General features: G+C 47.6%; 2 protein-coding genes across 2 annotated transcripts in view; one reads left to right on the top strand and one right to left on the bottom strand.

The window, feature by feature from the left end:
• Positions 1 to 16,845, bottom strand: part of NUFIP1 (nuclear FMR1 interacting protein 1) — a 210,178-nt gene extending 193,333 nt beyond the window's left edge. Inside the window, exon 1 of the mRNA XM_086935016.1 lies at positions 16,411 to 16,845. Coding sequence (XP_086791142.1) covers positions 16,411 to 16,843 — 433 coding nt within the window. The 5' untranslated portion in view covers positions 16,844 to 16,845. The remainder of the gene's footprint in view (positions 1 to 16,410) is intronic.
• A 487-nt stretch (positions 16,846 to 17,332) lies between these two features.
• GPALPP1 (GPALPP motifs containing 1) overlaps positions 17,333 to 18,282 on the top strand; it is a 159,232-nt gene continuing 158,282 nt past the window's right edge. The window contains exon 1 of the mRNA XM_086935015.1: positions 17,333 to 17,512. Within this exon, the coding sequence (XP_086791141.1) occupies positions 17,347 to 17,512 (166 nt within the window). The 5' untranslated portion in view covers positions 17,333 to 17,346. The remainder of the gene's footprint in view (positions 17,513 to 18,282) is intronic.

Below are 18,282 nucleotides of genomic sequence, written 5' to 3'. Positions count from 1 at the left end.
ACGTCCACCACGCTGAATTGCTCGAAGAATTAAGAGTACTAGTCTATAGAGAATACACATGCAGACAACATGCACAAGCTAACAGGTCAGGTCCCTTACTGGCACGATTGATACGAGATGCACCCATGTATACCCCCATATTAGAAGTGAATGACCAACAAGGAACACCGGTTAAGACACAACTAGACATAAACACTACATTTCAGGAATACTATGAGGCACTATATGGGGGGCATCTGCAGCTATCGGACGAGCAATAGGAGTCCTTTATGACGGGCCTCACGATGCCACAGCTCACAACGGACCAGAGTAAGGAATTAGCACGCCCCATTACGATTGCAGAAATAAGGCAGGCGATCCGGGCTCTACCGCGGGGTAAAACCCCTGGGACTGACGGCTTACCAGCTGAGTTCTATGCGACCTATATAGACTTACTTGCACCGCAATTGCATGTATTATATCAAGAGACACTGAATTCCAATGGGCTACCGCCTACGACACTGCAGGCGCTGATAGTTTTACTTTTAAAACCTGGTAGAGACGGGCTCCAACTAGCAAACTACAGACCGCTCTCACTACTAAATACGGACTACAAGATCCTCAGTAAGATCTTGCCTGCGCGATTGGCTCCTTACATCCCGCAACTAATACACTCAGGCCAGTGCGGATTTGTACCCGGTCGGAGTACGGCGATGAATCTACGGAGGCTCAGCCAGGTAATGCTGCACGAAGACGCGGCAAATGGTACGGAGGGATGCATATCATTAGATCTGAAACAGGTGTTTGATTCCATTAGGTGGGACTATATGTTTGCAACATTCGGTAGATTCGGTATACCGCCCGAGTTCACAGCATGGGTGGCTCTGTTGTATACAAATCCAACTGGCCGGATACGCACTAATAAATGTATTTCTGGACCTCTGAGTACAGCGAAAGGTACTAGACAGGGTTGTCCGCTGTCGCCCCTCCTGTTTATATTAGCCTTAGAGCCCCTATTACATAAACTCCAGACTTTTGCCCAGCGCAGAGGGATACGGAGGAATACAGTGACACATGTGGTGTCAGCTTACGCAGACGACATATTACTATATCTAGGGGACATGAGGGGCTGTCTTGACCCTATCCCGGAAATATTTGAGGAATTTCAGGGAATATCAGGCCTTACGATAAATGACGCTAAGTCATATGGTTATTGTTTTAACGCCAATGAGGAGAACGCACAACTGCGGTTTCCCCCATATCACTTGCAGATGGCAGCGATGACCTTCAAATACTTAGGGATACAAATATACAGAGAGAGGAAGGACATGCTAGACGGAAACCTGGGTAGAGCGATTACCGCCCTAAAGACACATGTGCAGTTTTGGAACACACTGCCACTGTCAGTGGCTGATAGAGTGGCCGATAAAGTGGCCATTTCAACAAGCATTTACAATGCAATGGTCTCGGCAATATTATAGGTAGAGCTATTGGTATTGCTCATTATTGTTTTATCTTTTTTGTATCCCTAAATAAATGGCATTGTCATTTCTATTGGCATTAGCTTTTTTTGCATATGTGATACCTATTGCATTAGCAGAGAGAGAGTGAGGTAGTGAGAGAGAGTGTGGTAGTGAAAGAGTGAGGTAGTGAGGGAGAGGGATGTTGTGAGGTAGTGAGATAGAGAGTGAGGTAGTGAAAGAGCGTGAAAGTGACTTAGTGAGATAGAAAGAGTGAGGTAGTGAGAGAGAGTGATTGAGGTAGTGAGTTAGAGAGAGAGAGAGAGAAGTTGTCAGATAGAGAGTGAGGTAGTGAGAGTGAGGTAGTGATGTTTTGAGAGAGAGAAGTTGTGAGGTAGTGAGGTAGTGAGATAGAGTGGAGTAGTGAGGTAGAGAGAGTTATGTAGTGAGAGGGGTAGATAGAGAGTGAGGTAGTGAGAGACAGAGTGAGGTAGTGAAAGAGGTAGTGAGGGGGAGGGATGTTCTGAGGTAGTGAGATAGAAACAGTGAGTAAGTTTGTGAGGTAGTGAGATCGAGAGAGAGTGAGGTAGTGAGTTAGAGAGAGTGAAGTTGTGAGGTAGTGAGATAGAGAGTGAGTTAGTGAGAGTGATGTAGTGATTGTTTGAGGGAGTGAGTCGTGATATAGTGAGGGAGTGAAAGTGTGAGATAGAAATAGATAGAGTGAGGTAGTGAGATAGAGAGAGAGTGAGCTAGTGAGATAGAGAGTAAAGTTGTGAGGTAGTGTGTTTGAGAGTGATGTGGAATGCCTGCTAACAATAAGCAACAAACAAACATGCTACCAATACCTCCCACCCCAAGACCGGCACTTACCTCTCATGTTATGACGTCAAGGCGGTGAGGGGGTGTTTATTTACCACAGCATCTCGGAGTGCAAACATAGCCTGCAGGTACAAACCTGCTGCAAGTAACATCACGCTCTCAACACACTACATGAGCAGCAACAGAACACAGACATTAATTATGTTTATGAAATATAGTACAACCAGGGACGGGTTATTTGTGCATTGTCTTACGCATTTAATGAATAGGGGCATGAGGAGAATATATGACCTGACAGAATACCCCGCGTTGTGTCAAGGTCTGGGCTTGAACAAGTTCCCTGTAAGTTTCAGGAAACCTTCCTATTGGCTGCACCTCAAAAATGCGTGGCTCAGAGGCTACCTTCTGGCTTGGAAGGAGTGAAATGCATTAATGCCTTTGCTATGTTTGCACATTATGTGAACCTGGGCATATCGAAACGAAATGTATACGTGCATATATAAATGGACAAGCGCCTTTGCTAAACAGCATTGGGAGCACACCTTTCTTTTGCTATATCAGAATATTGTCACAACCCTTTATGTACTTTTAAAGGGGCGCCATAAAGTGCAGGCGTTCCCACTCGGGCGCCTTTGCACTAAATAAGATCCATCGGTCAGAATACAATACATAGCTTGAAGTCGTGTGCCAATTAAGATGGGAAATGTCGCTTTTTTTTATATTCCGCCAAAACGCACAATGGTCACTGGAGTATGCAGCTTAGGGGAAAGGAGTAAATCATGTGGGTCGCCCTGCTGCAGGGAGTATCACTGCAGCATCACCTTCATCCAGGTGAGCTTCCGAGACGAGTGACAATCACTTCGTATCCTTTTTCCAAGGTCATTCGTACCAGTGGCGAAGGTTGAAACAGACCTTTCAGTTACTGCCTTTTAAAGCCCACTCTACGTACAAGTGCATATAGTTAGGCGACTGTTGTAGCTGATTCGCCCACGATCACACATTTTGGTAAAGCAGGCAAGGTCACGAACTGGGTGACTAAACGTACATGATGATCAGCATCCACAGTACAAAGTAAGCCCCCTCTACGCTCAGCATCTCCTACCCCCCTCACCCCCTCCCAAATCGCCTGCAAGTCAGGACAGCTTTTAGTTAAGGGGTGAACGTTCCAGCGCTGGCACTCAATGAAGGGGATGTTTAGCATCCACGCTTGGAGCTGTGCATCCTTCAGATCTTCCCATTCGCCTGCAGGTATTCAGAACGGAGGTGCACGTATATTTAGTGAATCGGCCAAGATCACAATGTTAAGTGAAGCACGAAAGGCCCCAAACGGGGTCAATCCATGTAGGGGGCGTCTAGCATCCACACTACGAACTAAACATCCTCTGCTCCCCCCCCCCCCCCCCCATTGTCTGCAGGTATTAGAACGCATAGGCATGTGTTAACAGTGATTCGTTCAGGATCACACAGTTGCGCAAATAAGGACAAACTCACCATAGAAGACGTTCAGCATGGAGGGCGGCATGACCAGGAAGCCCAGCAGCATGTCGGCGACGGCCAGGGACATCAGGAAGTAGTTGGTGGCGTCCTGGAGCTTCTTCTCCAGGAGCACGGCCATGATGACCAGGATGTTGCCAGCAATGGTCAGCACGATGACCAGCGCCGTCAGCAGGGCCAGCCAGTTCTTGCCGGGAGCGGGCAGCCTGCCCTCGGAGGTCAGGTTGCTGAAGTTCCGGGGCCCCGCTGTCCAGTTGAGGAGCTCGGCACCCGTGCCCTCGCCGGCGCCCGCCTCCTTCTCGTAGAGCCCCCGGCCGTCCTGGCGCAGCTGGATGTGCGAGCTCATGCTCAGGTTGCCAAAGTTTTCCGTGCACACAATGTCCATGGCTAAGCCCGAGCTCTGCGCGGAGATGACGTGAAAAAACATCAAGGTTTTACTTTCCTCCAACATTTGGGTTCAGTGCCCCCAGGAGCGGTACCAGGCAGGCATCGGAAAGGGCGTCAGTCCATAGGCTGTAATGGATTGCGCATACACGGAAAGACGTGGCAGCGAGGCTGTTCCCAGAAACAATGGCGGCCGGAATCACAGTATGTTGCACGGCGCTGCTGACTCGAGCCGGGATCCTCAGCTCTCGAGTCGGCAACCGCAGGCGCTGGGCCACATCTGCTCTGCTCACTACTATAAAACAGAGTTCTTTGCCATCGTGGGACACAGTGGACTGTCGAGTGACTGTTCAAAATTGCGGTAATGGCTTGCGCATACACGGAAAGATGTGGCAGCGAGGCTGTTCCCAGAAACAATGGCGGCGTTAAGCTTCTGAAATTTTTCAGATTTGGGGGCGTGGTTTTGTGGTTCTGAGTGACAGACTACGTCACTGTCTAAAGAACAGCAAAACTTACGCCCCCAAATCCGAAAAAGACGGAGCCTATTCGGAGGGACGGCTCTCTCCTCCAATGGCTGGCCTCCGTTTAGGAAGCCAGCCAATGGTGGAGAGACAGGGCAGGGAGGCGGGTTCTGAAGCCCTACTAAACAACATTAAATCTCGGACTTTATTACCGAGACCTAAAAATGGTAGTGCTGCCCAGTCTCATATATTACTTTACAAATCTACCGCTTTTGATCCCCACAAACATGTTCAAAACAATAAACACTATACTGACAGAGCTGATATGGGACTCGGGTAGACGACGCATTAGTCTCGCCAAACTACAGCTGCCGACTGCCCAAGGAGGTATGGGAGTCCCAGATATGATGGCGTATGGATACGCTTGCCCACTACAATGGCTAGCCTACTGGCTGGCGGGCCGCAACCTTCATGAGCTCAATATGACAGAAACTGATAGAGCAAGCAGCGTCATACACAAACTATTGCTACCAAAGATTCAAGTCCCCAGTTCGACACCACATCTGCTTAGACTCGCTATTAGTTGCTGGAAGAGAGCGGTAAAGTATGCGAATGCAGCGACCTCCGAAGCACCCTGTGACCCGGTCCCTGTTTCGCCCCCGCCTGGACTGTGCCCCTGTGAAACCTTACCGCTGTCAAGGACTTCCCACTCACGCACTTTTAGACAAACCCCTCGGGTCCGTAACAGTGTCAGAACGAACAGCATGACCCACAGTGCCCCGCCCCTCTCTCTGTTCCAGGAACCTATCACCGGGCCTCAGGCACCGGAAGTACGTCACCGTGAACTCGGAAGTCCCACCTCCGAGGCAGCGACAGCACCAGTGAAAAGCGAACGCCACTGTGAGGACGAGGTCGGAGCATTGTGGCAGGATACTCAGACTGGTGTTGGAGAGCGAGAGGAAGATCAAGCCGAAGAAGACGAGTGGTCGGAGGACTGGTGGAGCCCTTGAGGAGGTGGCTGAAGAGCGGCCGTAGCTCAACTGGAGAGCTACGGCAGACCGCGTGAGTAACGTAAACCTCCCCGTGAACACGCTAGGTGTTCAGTGTATATATTGTATAGTTCTCTCACCTTTAGGCACTTGTCGCACGATAACTGCACTGGGATTATTGTAAAGCACTTCACCTTGTAAACGCCCCTCTTCCCGCCACCGTCACCCTAACACTCTTTTCTCTGAACTACTTCCCTGTCTTCCGTACGTTCCCCTTCCCCATAGAACCCTACCTCACGAGTCCTTCTTTTCTTCACACGCACGTCCCGGTGTCGGTGTCAGCATACGATTGAGACCCAGTTCGGTCTAACGGTCCTTCTCTCTCTCTTATTGCCCTCCGAGGTACCTCCCCAGCAGCGGAGACGAAGAACATCCCGAGACCCGGCAAAAGAAGATCGTCGACCAGGAAGAACCATCCCGTCTTACCGGACTACCTTTGTCATCCTGTATATTGGCTTTCATAACAATAAATCTCAAAAATAGCCCACTATATCCGGCCTCCTTGCCTGATTTTCCGGCCCGCGACACCCCCCACGATCACACACCCACGATACCCCGGTTAGGGATTCCCCTTGGAACAAGTACGCTGACAGAGCGAGAACTCACTGTTTGGCATGACACAGGCGTCCTGCAGATGGGAGACCTGTTTGCTGATGGCACTATTATGACACACGCAGATTTTAACAGTACGCATCAGACTCCGGAGAGGTTATTTCTCTTATACGCCAGAGTCAAGCATTACATTACATCGACCTGGGCGCCAAATGGTACAGAGCCACCCGCGAACCCGCTGATCACCATGCAGTATTTAATGGGGACAGGAAGCCACTTGACAAAATGGATTGCGAATGGCATTAGAACTGGCAGGGCAATTTCACTCCAACCCACCCGTGAACGATGGGAGGGAGACATGGGCAGGGCATTTAGAGACAAAGAGTGGGAAAATCTTGAAATTCCCTAAAAAGGTCTTGAGGAATCCAAAATTTAAATGTATTCAGATAATGATTTTGCATAGGGCATACCTCACTCCACACCGGATACATGCCATGTTTCCCAATGCTACAGACACGTGCCCCCGCTGTGGGGCTGACGACGCACGACTGATACACATGCTATAGGACTGCCCCAAGTTAGGGTACTACTGGACAACAGTACACGAAAAACTGACCAGGATTGCACCAGCACGGCCATATACTTCCATGGCATACAAAATATTGTGGTTGGCCCTACCGAAAAGAAAAAGAGTGTAGCGACCCGCTTTTGCTGACTTGGCCCTCTTACTGGCAAAGAGAACAATAACAATGAGGTGGAAGTCAGCTAGACCACCGGACCCAGACATTTGGCACGGGGAGGTGCTACGGTGGCGGAGGGTGGAGAGTATGGAATTACAGCGAGAGGGAGCGAAGAGGCCTACGGAGAACTCCTATCTCAATGGAGTGGAATGCAATGCTTTTAAACTTTGAATCAGGTGCTGATAATAGCATGACTCCATCATCGGTTGGAGACAACAGAGATGGGATCCACAGTTAGAGATGTGGATGTTGTCCCCCCCTCCCCCTCCCCCACCTACCCCCAACCCCCCTCCCCCTACGTCCTCCCACCCCCTCTCCCCCCCACCCACCCACCCCTCGCTTCCCCCCCACCCCCCCCCCACACTTCTCTCGTTCCTGCACGCACTCCTTCCCCCCCACCCCCCTCTCCCCCCAGTCTCACCCAGTTGCAAAGGATGACGCATGACCAGGAGTAGGAAGGAAGATAATAAAGTGAATTTGAGCCATTAGTGCAGAGAGTGAAAATGGACATGGCAGGGTCCTACTAGTACACATTATCCAAAAGATACAGACGCAGTACAGGACGATTATGATTACAGTTGAACATGGAAAAGTGCCGGACGTTGGAGGGAGGGGGAGTTGTTGTAAACATAAGGGAAGCAAAAATAAGAAAAATAAATAATATGCCTGACATCTTGTATAATTGAATGGACATTTGACACATGTTATGTGATTGATGCGATGCGATCTAACTGTATTTGTCCATGATCAATTCCTGAAATAAAAATATTTTAAAAAATGGAACTCTGCACGTAATATCTCCGGTGTGGAGTTTGCTACTAAGATAGTGGCATGCTGGTATCTCACACCCTCTAGGCTTCACAAGAGCGATCCCAGTCGTTCCCCGAGCTTTTGGAGGGGTTGTGGCACCGCAGGCACACTGTTGCACAAACTATGGGACTGCCCCATGATTAAGGCTTCTTGGACACAGGTGCTGGACCAGATCGACCAACACTGTGATACCACTATTTACGCTCCCCGGAATACATCATCCTAGGGGTCTCGGAAAAACGTACATTTTCCCTCAAATACTGCAAAGGCCAACAAATGGGCGTAGCCATAGAGGCAGCACTAAAGAATATATGGTCACTCTGGGTCTCTGACAAAGCACCTACGATACAGGGTGGCTACACAGGTTGCGGTACGTGCTTGGAATGGAGCGTATTTCCTTGTCTCTCCAGGGAGACAGAGTCTCTTTCGTAGACTTATGACGCCCTATCATCGCCTTGCTGTGCTCTAAATTTCATGGTCGTGATGGGGCGGAGGGGGGGGGGGCGGGAGGGGAGGGGAGAAGGGAGGTGGGTAGGGATGTTCTTCTTGATTGTTCTTGATGCAATGAATAGCGCTATAACTGTTTATGGCCCAAGAATTGGGCAATATTGTTTGATGCATCTTGTTTGTCCTTTGTCCTTCTTATCAAATACAAAGATTTAAACCTAAATCTTGTAATCTTGTCCCATTTGCTTGGCTTTCAGAGACAGAGGTCAAGTAGGTTACAGTTAGGTCAAGGAGATTTTTCAAGTTACTAGACCGGCAGGACTAGTAACATTTTTAGAGCCCTGCTTATTTATGTTAGTAATTATTAGTGGTTAGTAAATTGGAGGTAGTATTAATATTGGATTATACTTAATACTGGTGACTAGCTAGAAAGCAATTTATAGGATGAAATATTTTGTGCGGTTATTTGGTTTGCTTCACATAGTTTCAGAAGTTTGCGACATTCATGCTATTAGATATACAATGATGCAGGTCATTAGATCTCCAGGGAGACCAAGATCAGACCTCCCAGCGGGCCAGGAGGGGGGGTACCGCACAGAGTGATGCGACTGTGACTAACTCAGACCGATAGATGTCGAAACCCCAGTAGACGATGCACGCTGCATCGAGGGTGATCATGACTGGATATATCATGTTGCTCCAAGGACGGAACGGGATTAGGGGAGGGGAGTTTTTGGTTAAGTTAATTATAGTTTTATACAGTGTTGGCAATAAAGTTGGAAAACACCACAACCTTCCGAGCTGTTTTTCCTTTGTTTATGTGAAGTGGGAGGGTACCCTCACAAGTCTATGTCCAGCTCTCTTGGATTGAATTGTAACTGTCACACAACAGGATACTGCAATGTATTTTGTGGTATGATAATGTATGTTGAAATTGAGACTAAATGCTAATGTTTATGCAGTTGCCAGAAGGCGCGATTCTGGGTAAAAAGGTAGGGATTTTCTTCCATTCCTAAGTATTCGAGTTAGTTTTTGTCAACAAGTATGACTGGATGTTGGGCATGTTGGAGTGCTAGGATGCACTTTTGTGTATGTGAAAGTGAGTGAGTGTGATGGAGTGTATTATCTTTGTGGACATGAGTGTGTTGCGAAGTGTACGAGTTTGTCTTTTTGTCTCTGGGTCACTGTTGCATTCATTTGACGACTGTCCTGTGTGGAACAAAAGAGAACATATGGATCTGCAATGTTACAGGTTTGTCCTGTATGGAAGGAAAGGGGAAGATGATGTGATGTGACTATTCTGTGTTCACATGGGCTGAGAGAGCACACTGTAGAATGTGGAGTATAGATACTGTGAGAAGACGCATAGACTGATGCTAACTGTATGAAGGCTTGGAGTTGTTTACCATTGGATGGAGTCATATTGGAGCCATCAGGTTGTGGCTATAACCGAAGAGCCTAACATGAAACAAAGAAAATAACTCTTATCTGAGTAGCTCTAGACTCTTGTATAATGACCCTACCCTCCACCGACAACATCTTAACCCACTTCCTATATTGTAGGTGACATTAGATGGACCTTATCCTCACAGGAAGTGAGTTTCAAATCTTCTGTGCTTGGACTGAAAAGAAAGTGCCACCGATGTCTTTTCTATGTTGGCCTGAAGTGCAGTATCTTTTTCTGTACTTCTTGATTTTCATTTGTATGAATGCTGGATTTTTTCTGTTTATGCCTTTGTGAATAATACACTAGACTTAAAAGGTCAATGTCATAAGCAAACTGCAATGTCTGGTCGTTTAACATACAACAGATAAATGCTTCAGGGCCTGTTCGCTGTTGATAAAAAAATATAAAATTAAAGACAGCATTAGTGAAGAAGCAGCGTATTAGATGGGTTCACTCCAGACAGTACGGATGACACACTATAAAACGCTAATCATTGCATGGGCTACTGATGTCCAACCTCTTAAAAACATACAGTGTGTCTGAAAATATTTAATAAACAAAATTGTGTAGTCAGTGAAAAAGGGTCCCCTAAAAGAGAGACGGCTGTGAGGAAACCTAGTATTTCCAGGTTCTTCCCTCCCGCACCTTTCGCCTTCATATGGACTACTAGGCACTGGTGTAATGACTCTAAAATGTACTGAGCCACTTTGGTCACACAGAAGGAGCGTTATCGCCAGATTAGGGGGAACCACTGGTTTTACTGTGACTGGAGACTAGTAGTCCAGTGTCAACTGGACTTTAGCTGGATCAAATAGGACTTCGAGAGATGTCGATCCTTGTAATCAAAGTCACCCACAAAGACCATGGTGTAATACTGCCAGTTAGCAGTCTAGTATTTGTGGGGTGGAGACGCGGGAGGGACAGGAAAGGGTAGGAGTCGGGGAAAGGAAACAGGCAGAGTAGAGTAGGGACAGTAGGGGATAGACGTGTGAATAAACCCTCTAGAAAGAATACCTGAGTCGGAGTCCTTATTGTAGTTTGAATCTGACAACTGGCGATGAAGGTGGGATGCATCGCATTGCCTAAACGCGTTGCTCCCCTGAAATTGGTGCAACTGGTTCCCGTGGCGCCGTGCATGGTGTCGCCGTCGCGACAAGCGCAATTCATCTGGGCGTCCGCCTCGGCAAGCTTAAGCCGACGGTCTCGCCCAACTCTGTCCCACAGCTTACGGGCAGAGAGCTCGGGAGTGATATTCACAAGCGCGGACGTGCGCTGAGAGCTGGGTGCACACCCCCAGCCACGTGTGCTGCCTACGAAGTGACTGCCGATGCCGGGAGGCCACCCCGGTCTTCTGCGCTGTGCCCAGTCCATTTGCTGCGATCATCTACCCGGTGAGTGCCTGCTCGTTGATGCCGAGGCCTCGGGGCGTGTGGAATTAAAGCAAATCTCGTGGGAAACAAGATTTCGACGACTGCGGCCATTTTAAAGTCAGGCCCTTCTACCTAGCCCGTCAGGGATAGCTGGCGGCCATCTTTAAGTCAGGCAGCAGTAATTTTTCCAATAAGCACAAGCCAATGCAAGATTAAACCCTGCTATTCAACATCAGAAACGTGTGCAGAGATGGCTGAAGTGTAACGAAGGGAAAGAAAACAGATATTTAACGTGCATCCCGTCCCTACTAGTGGATAAGTGCAGTGAAATTCCAAGCGAAACCAGCAAAGTAACTGTGTGAAAATACGAATATACAACAAAACACAACCAATCTTAAAGATGTCAGGATCACCATCACGGAGAGCCCAAGCACCAGCTGACACCAACAGACCAGGCATGATGGGTGTTTCCTTCTTACGCCCACCTGAACGGCTTGCACTTGTGGCTGGAGGAGGAATGGGCCTCCGATGGCAAGAATGGATGGAAGATTTCGAAGACTTTATGCAAGGGTCCCATGTAACGGAAGAAGATCAGAAATTAATCGTTTTACGTAATCTTGTAGGAAAAGAGATTAGTCAACTCATAAAAGAACTGCCCGCTGCAGATGCTGGATCATATACTAAAGTGCGCGATGCACGGAATAGGAAATTTCTACACAAAAAGAATGTCTATTACGAAAGGTACACTTTCAATCTAGCATCGCAAGAGAAAGAAGAACCAATGAGCAGGTTCATCACACAGCTTCGACGGTTGGCCCGATACTGTGAATTTGACGCATTTTCTAATGAGGATGCTCTCAGGTTACGCATCATAGAAGGCTGTCAATCAGAATCCCTAAGACGATGACTTCTAAAGAAAAGCTATACCCTAGATGAGATTGAGGAGATGACCAGAGTTCATGACCAGGCGGAAGAACACGCCAAGAAGATGCAGGTGGAACGTACGGAGAAGCGTGAACAAGCCTTCCGACTTCAATCACGCACCACTCGCAGGTCCTCTCGTGACAGACAAAGAACGTCTAGACCAAAATCCCATCATCAACACACGGGTCGCAGACGTCACGACTCAAGCAAAAGAGACAAGAGACAGGATCGTCCGCTCAAGTGCTACCGGTGCGGATATGATTTTCCCCACACTGATGCGTGTCCCGCCCGGAAGTGCGGGAGAGACAATCATTTTGAAAATGTCTGCGGAGAATATCGTAGAGACAAGCAGAAAGACCATGGCAGATCTTCTCGTCCAACGACCACGCGCCATCACGTCAAAGCAGTCCGAGATCACCGAAGATCATCCACAGGATCCTCACAATCGAGTGGGACGTCACACAGATCATACTGGTCGAGAAGGTCGCCGTCACAAGAATCGAGATCACCATCACCTGCGTCACCAGACAGTGATGAATACATCTGCATGGTAGCCGATCCTGATCAACTTAAGAAATACCCGCGACTTTACATTTGTGTAGGTGATCATGCAGCTACGTTTGTGCTCAACAGTGGCGCTTCCCTGAACTACATTCCAGTGACAGAATATCGTAGAATGAATCCAGCTCCCACACTAAGCCCACCGCATGTGAGGGTGTACACGTAGATGTCTAAAAAACCACTCCATTGTTTAGGAAAATTTGCAACCACTCTCCTACAAGAACCACACTGTGCCTGCTCATATACACGTGATTGAGGGACCAGAAGCGGAATGTCTTCTCAGCCTCCCCACCGTTGAACGACTCCGGCTGGTAGAGATCCTCTACCGCGTAAGTGACGACCCGGACATCATCCACAAGTTTTTCAAACTGTTTACCGGGCTTGGGAAAATGGCTCGCTGTCAACTGAGTTTACACATAAATTAGCAGGTGACGCCGGTCGCTCAGCATCACAGAAGGGTCCCATTTCACTTCCAAAGGGCCGTTGAAGAGGAATTACAAGAGTTACTGCAAGCTGACATCGAGAGAACAAACGGGCCCACTCCATAGGTTTCGCTAGTAGTGATTGTGCCAAAAAAGGGTACCTCAGACAAAGTGCGCCTCTGCGTTGACATGAGGGTACCCAATACCGCCATTGAGTGAGAGCGACATCCCGGGCCGCACCTGAGCAATATGATTGCGTCCCTCAATAGAGCCCAAGTCTTCTCCAAGTTAGACCTTAACAAAGGATACCATCAACTTGAGTTACACGAAAAATCACGATATATCACCACATTTGCTACTCATCTTGGACTTTTTAGATATAAGCGGCTCAGTTTTTGAGTCTCCTCTGCCGCGGAGATATTTCAAGAAGCCATAAGAACAACAATCCACCATATTCCAAATGCCCTGAATTACAGTGACGATATCCTAGTTTACGGTGCAACAGTGCAGGGGCACGACACAGCACTAGATAGAGTCTGTCATGCCCTTTTGGATGCTAAATTCACATTGAACAAGGAGAAATGTGGATTTCATAAATCCACATTGAAATTCTTTGGACACATATTCTCAGGAGCAGGGATGAAGCCAGATCCTGAGAAGGTAGCAGCCTTGAACGAAACGAAGAGCCCTCAAGACGTAGGAGATGTGAGATCCTTTCTAGGAATGGCAAGTTATTGTGCTAGATACATAAGAGACTACGCCACCATCAGCTACCAATTGCGCAATCTCAAATGAACACCCCAATGCGAACAAGCCTTTCAGGAAATTAAAAAGGCAATTGAATCAGCAAACAACATGGCATATTTTAATCCCAAGAGGAAAACAGAAATTACAGTTGATGCCAGCCCCGTTGGGCTAGGAGCCATCCTTGCCCAAGTCGATCATGACACTGACCAATGACACGTTGTTGCGTATGCCAGCAGGAGTCTTACAGACACGGAAAGAGCTTATTCTCAGCCCGAGAAGGAGAGCCTAGCCGTCGTATGAGCCTGCGAACATTTCCACATCTTTGTGTATGGCAAACATTTCACGTTAGTCCCGGACCACCAAGCCTTAGTCACCATTTTTGGCAATACACGAGCTAAGATGCCTCCCAGGATAGAACGATGGGGCATCCGCCTTCAGGAATACACATACACAAGCCCGGGAAGGCTGCCAATCCGGCTGACTACATGTCGAGGCATCCTAAAGTCACAAGCACATCAGGGCCCTCCCTAGCTGAAGAATATATCCATTTCGTGGTTGACCAGGCCAGGCCCCCTGCTGTCCCGCTGGAAGCCATCCGTGATGCCACCAATCAAGACGCTATCCTGCAACAAGTGAAACACTGTCTTCAAACAAACACGTGGCAGCATTTAGAGGAGGATGAACCAAGGGATCCGAGTGAGAGGCAAGAACTGAGTGCGTTCAAACATGTAAGAGATTAACTATCTGTCGAGGCAGATGGACTTGTGCTCCGAGACCAGAGAATAGTCATCCCCATGCAACTTCGCCAAGGTGTAATCAATCTGGCCCATGAAGGACATCGTGGGGTAGTGGCAACCAAAAGAGCCCTCCGAGAGAGAGTGTGGTTCCCGTTATTGGATCAGATGGTAGAACTGACTCTCAAAGACTGCCCTCAGTGTCAACTGGTGAACTAGGGAGAACCTCCCGCTCCTCTTCAAATGTCCACACTGCCCAATGGCATCTGGCAAGACGTCGCCCTAGACTTCTTTGGTCCTCTTCAATCAGGGAAATACATCCTAGTTGTCATGGATGAATACTCAAGGTTCCCCATCGCCCAGTTTGTCTCGTCAACAAAAGCTGCCATTACCATTGCTGTCCTCGATGAAGTCTTCGCTGCGTGGGGCATACCAAAAACAATCAAGACAGACAATGGACCACCATTCAGCGGTCAAGAATTTGGGGAATTCGCCAAACACCTCAATTTCAAGCATCGTAAGATCACTCCTCTGTGGCCGCAGGCCAATGGAATGGTTGAACTGTCGAACGGTTCATGGCCACTCTGAAAAAGACACTCCAACAGGCAACACATGACAAGAAGGATTCCCAAGATGCCTTAAACGAAGTCTTGCGAGCATACTGAACAACTCCACATGTGACTACGGGCAAGTGCCCTGCTACTCTAATGTTGGAGCGATCAATAAGAACCAGGATACCCACTCTGGATGATGTCTTACAGTCTGACACGCATGAACATGAAGACATTGTTGCCACGGATCGAAAGAACAAAGAGAAAATGAAATCATATGCGGATGCTCGGAGGAGAGCCCGGAGTCCGTCCATTCATGAAGGAGACTGGGTGTTAGTCAAACAAGAGCAACGGAAGAAAACGGACTGTCGTTATCGAGCTGAGCCCTTAGTAGTCACCCAGCAAAAAGGAACTATGATTACCGCGGAGTCTGAAGACAAGAGAATCACAAGAAATGTGTCTCACTTTCAAAAGTGTTCTTCTGCAGTCAAAGATGCCCTTGCCAACCCGTCAAGAATCGTGCCTAGTGAAAGTGCAGTAGCCAGCAGCGTTTTACCAAGGCACGAGACCCACGTTGAGTCTGACGGTGAGACCACCGACGCCCATCTGAGACCGCGACAAACCATCCGGAGACCTGTGCGGTTGATTGAAGAACTGTAAGCATGTTCACAGTGACATTGCGGTAACAAGCCGTTTCCAACATGATTGTCTTTTGCATTTGTTCAAGAAGAGGGGAGATGTAATACTGCCAGTTAAGCAGTCTAGTATTTGTGGGGTGGAGACGCGGGAGGGACAGGAAAGGGAGGAGTCGGGGAAAGGAAACGTGCAGAGTAGAGTACAGTAGGGACAGTAGGGAATAGACGTTTGAATAAACCCTCTAGAAAGAATACCTGAGTCGGCGTCCTTATTGTAGTTTGGATCTGACACATGGTCTGAATAGTAGCCCCTTCTCGCCCCATCGACCGCACAGCATACTCAGCCTCCTTTATCCCTTGCATCAGGACAATTTGCCATTGACTTACATAAAAGACAGTGGTAATTTGCTATTATCGCTGGATACTGCTTCCTCTTTGAGGTAACTATTCTGTGGGACTTTGTTGGCTCCCCTGACCTGCACCCTGCCGGAGTTAGTCAACCAAAGTAACTGGATGTGATACAGTCTATTGTAACAAATTGGTGTTGGATTTCTTGAGAGTCGTGTTTCTTTATTTGGTTGTGTTGGCTCTGCTTAAATGCTTTCCAGTTGTACATGTGTTTAAGTTGACTGCTCGAAGCTACAACTAGCCAGGGTTGAACTAAGGTTTGACAAATGTTTCTTACTGAACCCAAGACAGGTTTGAGCGTTTATTACACAGGGATGTCTCATAACCACACCATATAATAAACCACATTTCCTCACAACGAACCTTTCTTTAATAGAACTAATGAGGTGGGCTGTCAGTGCAAGTGTGGTACTAACCTGGAGACTGGCCCTGCGTCTGCTGGTTCTTGTCGCGCCTGTTGTGCTGCTGCCAGTGGTGCTGGTTAAGCAGTTGCTGGTTGTGCCAATTCTGCAGATTCGCCGATGAAGCCTGATGGCTTTTGTACCAGTCTTCACCTGAGGCATTGGAGAAACCGCTCTCTCCTAACCCCCAAAGGGACGCTTGGGGTAGAAAGGTAGGAGGACGCAGCACCGAAGGGGGCTCAGGAGGAGGAGGTGGGGGTGGAGGTGGTGGTGGTGGGGAACAGAAGCCGGGAAGAGGGGAGCTGAAACTAGGGGGTGGAGGAAGAAAACCGGGAGGAGGAGAGCTAAAGGCGGGGGGTGGATACAGCATGAAGGGTTCCATGGTAACGGTAACGGTACCGGTTTCTACTAAATCCTGCAAAGTCCTGCTACAGAATGTTGAACACATGGACAGGCGCAGGAAACTCGCGTCACCGCAACACAGCATCTGGAGCTGCCAACATAGAGAAGGCACTAACACGACAGACTTCGAGTTGAGCAAAGGAGACCAACTCGGGAAAGAAGTGAATTCTCAAACTTTTAAGGAAAACAATTCAATATAAACTCTACATAAAATACACAGTAATTAAATATGTCGTTAGAAACCGAACGGGAAGTGTAATTTCTCTTCTATCTTCTCTTTTAACCATAAATAAATACTACAGCTTTGAGAAATCACTGTTAAGATAAGTTTCAACATTTTATAATGCATACATCAAAAGCCGCGTTGCTTATAATTATTTAGGTGAGTAACCATATTATTCATGAAAGTAAAGCTACTATTTGGGTTTACAAAAATGGTCCAGAGGTTGTCTATCGTCAACTGACAACTCCGGCGTTGTTGTCTGTTATCTATTTCGATGCCTTGGCGAGCCGTAGACTAGTATTGGAGGTACGAGGTCTTTCCCGTGAATGGGCGTGGCCTGTCGCACATTCTGTTGTTACGCGAGTACGCATGCGATTGATGATTCTGACATCCTTGTTTTCCTCGAATTAACAATGTCTCGAGAGCTTATCGGTCCCGCTTTGCCCCCAGGTTTTAGGACTCGAGACAGGGATCCGGATGAAGCGAACCAGGGTAAGAGGCAAGCTAATGGTGAGGGGGTGGGGCCGCGGGCAGCGCTCAGCACCTAAGGTTACCTAGTAGTATTTCCTCTTGTGGGAAGCGCAAATGCTTAGAGCTGTTGTAGGGTGAACGTGTTGACCCTGAGACTACTTTTTACTACTGAATACATTGTTAAGTAAAGATCCAGAAGAATGGAGGGTTTAAGTTATTTATTAAAATATCAGGATACCAACGGAGCTTCTTTTCCTCAGTCCTTCTCCCTGAACAGCTGCTTTTGGTAATGCAGTTCATCCAGTGAGAACAACTGAAGAGGTGGAATGCACCATTGAATAATAACATTCTACTGCAAGTACATGTAAAGCTCGTGAAGGAACACGAGGGCAATTCTTAAAGATACATAACACAATCTTAAAAAAACACAACACATCTTCCTCCTAATAACAAAAAAAAAAATAATTAATCAGATAAATCATCACAAACGAAATCTTTTAACCATGTGGGTTTAGATCTAGTTCTAACAGAACGATCAACATTAGTAATAGCATCATGAGACGTAACCACAGAAGATGTAACACAATTAGGAATAGAAACACAAGAATTTCCATTGTCAACATCTACATTTTCCATTTCCCTGGATGTTCCAGCAACAACTACATTTTCCATTTCTTTTGATGTTACAGCACTATTTACCCCTTCAGATGTGGCAGCATTTTCCATTTCTTTTGATGTTACAGCACTATTTACCCCTTCAGATGTGGCAGCACCATCCATTCCTTTTGAGG

Source organism: Lissotriton vulgaris, chromosome 8, assembly GCF_964263255.1.
Source record: "Lissotriton vulgaris chromosome 8, aLisVul1.2, whole genome shotgun sequence".
In the NCBI taxonomy this organism is placed as follows: Eukaryota; Metazoa; Chordata; class Amphibia; order Caudata; family Salamandridae; genus Lissotriton; species Lissotriton vulgaris.
The sequence above is the reverse complement of the archived record's forward strand: the minus strand, read 5'-3'. Positions and strand labels throughout refer to the sequence as shown.